We start from the raw sequence: 4,149 nt of genomic DNA on the forward strand, positions 1-4,149 counted from the left end.
GAGTGTACTCAAATGGCCCCTTCGAAAACAAAATTGATGTTTTTTTGCACTTCTCGCAAAAAATAGTCAATCATGAAATAAACGGCTGGAAAGTTTTAAAATGAATACTCTGTATATGCATGTATATATATATATATATATATATATATATATATATATATATGTATATATATATATATGTATATACACATACATATACATGCATGCGTGCGTGTATCCCAGGTAGAACATGAAATTCATCATTCATAATGACGTCATAATGACATCATTCATAATGACGTCATAATAACATCATTATGACGTCATCATAATTTTATTTATCACTTAAAAGTTATCTAAACAAAAATGATTAAAAAATGAGTTAAAGATGACAAAAAAAATCATAAATTTTTAAGTTCAATAATTGCATTATATAATTTTAAAAAGATTATGTTGCTTAAATATAATTAAAATATAAATAATTATATAAATATAAATAATTAAATAAACAAGTAATTGCGTAGTATATATAAAAAATGATATTAATAAGTCACCAAAACATTGCCAAAAGTATAATCAAATGAGATCATTATGTTTTTTCTAAAATGACTTTTAGGTGACGTCATAATGAGGTAATGTCATTATGAGTTTCATGTTCTACCTGGGATGTGTGTAATTGTCATCGACTTATAAAATGGACTGAGCGTTGCAATAGACAGGTGAGCGCCAGCTATAGAGAGAGAGAAACTACATAGGAAACCTATGTCTGTCTCTTTCGCAAGGATCTCATTGGTAATTTTCATCGATATATCGAAAAATCTACCAATGAAATGCTAGCAAGAGAGACAAAATAGGCCTTCTATATAGTATCTCTCTCTATAGCTCACCTGTCTATCGCAATGTTCAGACCATTTTATAAGTCGATAATAATTGTGCATACATTTTCAACGTTTTTTCCTCTCTCTCTCTCTCCCTCTCTCTCTCTCTCTCTCTCTCTCTCTCTCTCTCTCTCTCTCTCTCTCTCTCTCTCTCCTCTCCCCCCCCTCTCCCTCCCTCCCCCCTCTCTCACTCCACTCTTCGCATCATAATCCAAAAGCTAAATGTATTATTATAACATTATCCGACATACACTTTTTACGAATTCCATCATTTTCTATACTCTCTCACTCTCCACAGAATATTGAAATAAATAACATAATCCTCTCGGATCTTATCGTAATAACAGCATAAATAAGCATAAGGAATAGCAAAACAATCTTCTAATTATCTGCTCCAAATTAAGAACCTCTTTATAATATTTTCCATAAACTTTGGACTTGAGCGTATAAGGAGACAAATATATTACACAGCTATTTATCCCTTAACGCGTATTATCTTTATATTATAATAAAGTTGTACTTATAAAACAAGTATATATTAACGATATAAAAATAGATAATTGTCATATATATTCTCGCTGTTCTATCTCTTTAAAAAAAGAAAAAAAAATATATATATATAATTTAATGTTTTTATCGACAATAATGTCAAAGATTTTATTAAAATGATATATTGAGATTGAAATAATTATACCGCAGAACGATGCAAAAGGAATCTAAAAAGAAATATACATTTTTATAAAATATTCACTTGCCAAATATATTTGACAAGCTATGCTGTAAGGGCTTTATATTAATTAATCGAGAAATATTCGACATGTGTATACATACGCATAATAAAAAAAGCCATGAGTTTCAAGTATAACAAAGCAATTATTGACTTGCACAGATAAAACTATTCTTTATCTGTATTTTAAAGAGTAAATTATATGTAAAATCGTAGTATTATTATACAATATATGATTAACAACAATAAAATGTGAAATAATATGCACTAATAACAAATTTGCGAAATCACGAATAATAAATTTCAGTATCAATCATATTATTTTTAAAATATGATAAATTTCTCTCTCTCTCTTTTTTTGTTAATATTGTCTAAATTATATTAAAAATAGACAATAATATACGTATTTTATAAAGTTTTCCATGCATCAAATAACTTAAAAATTATATAAAAATACTCGTAGGTGCTTAATTTATATAATTATTTAGAAAAAAATAAAAGAGAAAGATATATTTGAGTGTCACAACAAATAATTTTAAAAAATTCTAATTATTAAATAGGTCGAATAAAAGCCCAAAGACCACCCTTTGCCGCAGCCAAGATGTGTGTAGCCACCATTTCCAAGGGTACACGAGTCTTCGGAGAAAGTTCGAGACTATATTTTCTTAGAAATACAGCCAAGCACGCTTTCATTTGTAACTGAGCCATTCTCATTCCCACGCAAATTCGCGGACCTTCGCCGAAGGGAAGAAAAGTGAATCTCTCAATGTTATGTTTTCTATCCGGGCCGAATCTGTCGGGATCGAATACTTCGGGATGCTCCCAATATCGAGGATCTTCCTGCAGGCCGTTAACAGGTATCAGAATTTGCATTCCGCGTTCAATGTGACAAGCAATTCCATCGGATCCTCTAAGTTCAGTCTCTTTTGTACAAATCTTCTTCAGAATTCCTATTGTAGGAATGATTCTCTGTGACTCGCTTATGACTTGATCCATGTACGTCATATCTTTCAAAGCATCGTAAGTAATCACATTATCGTACTTATTGAGCACAGATATTACTTCCTCGCGTAATTTTGCCTGTACAGCCGGATTATTAGCTAAATAAAAACCAACAAAGCTCAAAACTGTACTGGAAGTCTCATAACCGTCAATAAAAAATGATGTTGCATGAGATATAAGAACATTCATATCAATTTTATTACCCTCCACTCGTTCTAATTCATCCATCAACTGAAGAAAGTCATTTCTTCAGTTTGTATCCTTCAGTGTTTATCCTCTGTTCTTCTTTGTTCCATAACATCGGTGATTATCGTTCTAAAGAAATGATCGATTCTTTTTGGTAAGAAAGGTGTTCTAAAAATTTTATTCAGCGAAGGCAAAAAGAAAACAAGCATAAAAGTAATGTTGTTCAAACTGGAGGGTTCAAGGAAAGACTTTACCATCGCGTAGAAAGATTCGTGCTCTTTCTTCTCATCAAAGGATAATCCGTCTACGCCAAAGCCAGCATTGGAGACAACTTGCGCGGTGAATCTGGCAAACAGTTCTTTTAGCTCTAATTCGATCTTTCCGACTTTGCTCAATTTTTTATCAAGGAAATTCTCGAATTGTTCGCATATTTGCTTGACACTCTCGAGCAAAATTTTCAATCGCATGCTGGAGAATGCATAAGTCAAACGCTTTCTGCTAGTTATCCATTTCTCGCCATATGTAAAAAATGGATTGTTTGCCAGAAGAGGATCCAAGTCAGGGTCAATCTTATGACTGTTCTCATGAAAGTTCACAAAATTAGTTTGCATCACCGTTTTTATTAACTCCGGTTCAAGGATCATTAACGACGGTGACATAAAGTTGTAAATTCCTACCATACTATGATTTCGATTGGCGTTGTAAATCTTACGACAACACTCAGAGAAAGAGTTCTTCATGATAATGAAGTTCCAAAAGTGGCCGACTCCAGGTAAAATGCCATCCGGGCAAGGTACTTTACGTTTTTGCCAATAATTGTAATTTTTCGTTAAATAGAAATAGAGAATTACTAATACAACGAGAATCGAGGATATGAGCATGATAGCCATTGCTTCTTACAGAAGATACTGAACGATCGAGCATTTGACACAAGTCAACTACAACTGAGGATATAATCTATTAATACGCATGAAGCGCGTGTACTATCAGCGAGATAACAAGCAAATTGCGCATTAATGATACCGGGTGACGAAATAGTGTAATCTTAATATTATGTAATGTAATATAATCATATATTGCAATATTATGTAATGTAATATAATCATATATTGCACATTTAAAATATTATTTACTATTGTTAAAGTTTTACTAAAATTGTTCTTAATAAAATATAAATCTATTGTTGTTTTCTTTATCAATAAAAACCTAGTGATATTAATATTAAAACTCAGTTTAACCAAATTCTGAAATTCTTAATTTAACTAATAAAATTGTCTCCAAAATTTCTATTTATACAAAGAATTCATTTTAAAACTTTTCACCCGTTTATTTCATAACTGACTATTTTTTGTAAAAAATGCCAAAAAACGTCAATTT

The 4,149-nt window shown here is 31.0% G+C and overlaps 1 protein-coding gene across 1 annotated transcript; it reads right to left on the minus strand.

The window, feature by feature from the left end:
• Positions 1-1,590: 1,590 nt before the first annotated feature.
• LOC105249990 (cytochrome P450 9e2) lies at positions 1,591-3,717 on the minus strand. Its single transcript, XM_011255821.3, is given in 2 exon segments — positions 1,591-2,835; positions 2,838-3,717. Coding segments are annotated over 2 exon segments (1,524 nt in total). The 5' UTR covers positions 3,663-3,717; the 3' UTR covers positions 1,591-2,136.
• Positions 3,718-4,149: the final 432 nt, after the last annotated feature.

The sequence above is a fragment of the Camponotus floridanus genome, unplaced genomic scaffold (genome assembly GCF_003227725.1).
Source record: "Camponotus floridanus strain SB8 unplaced genomic scaffold, Cflo_v7.5 scaffold36, whole genome shotgun sequence".
NCBI classification, from domain to species: Eukaryota; Metazoa; Arthropoda; class Insecta; order Hymenoptera; family Formicidae; genus Camponotus; species Camponotus floridanus.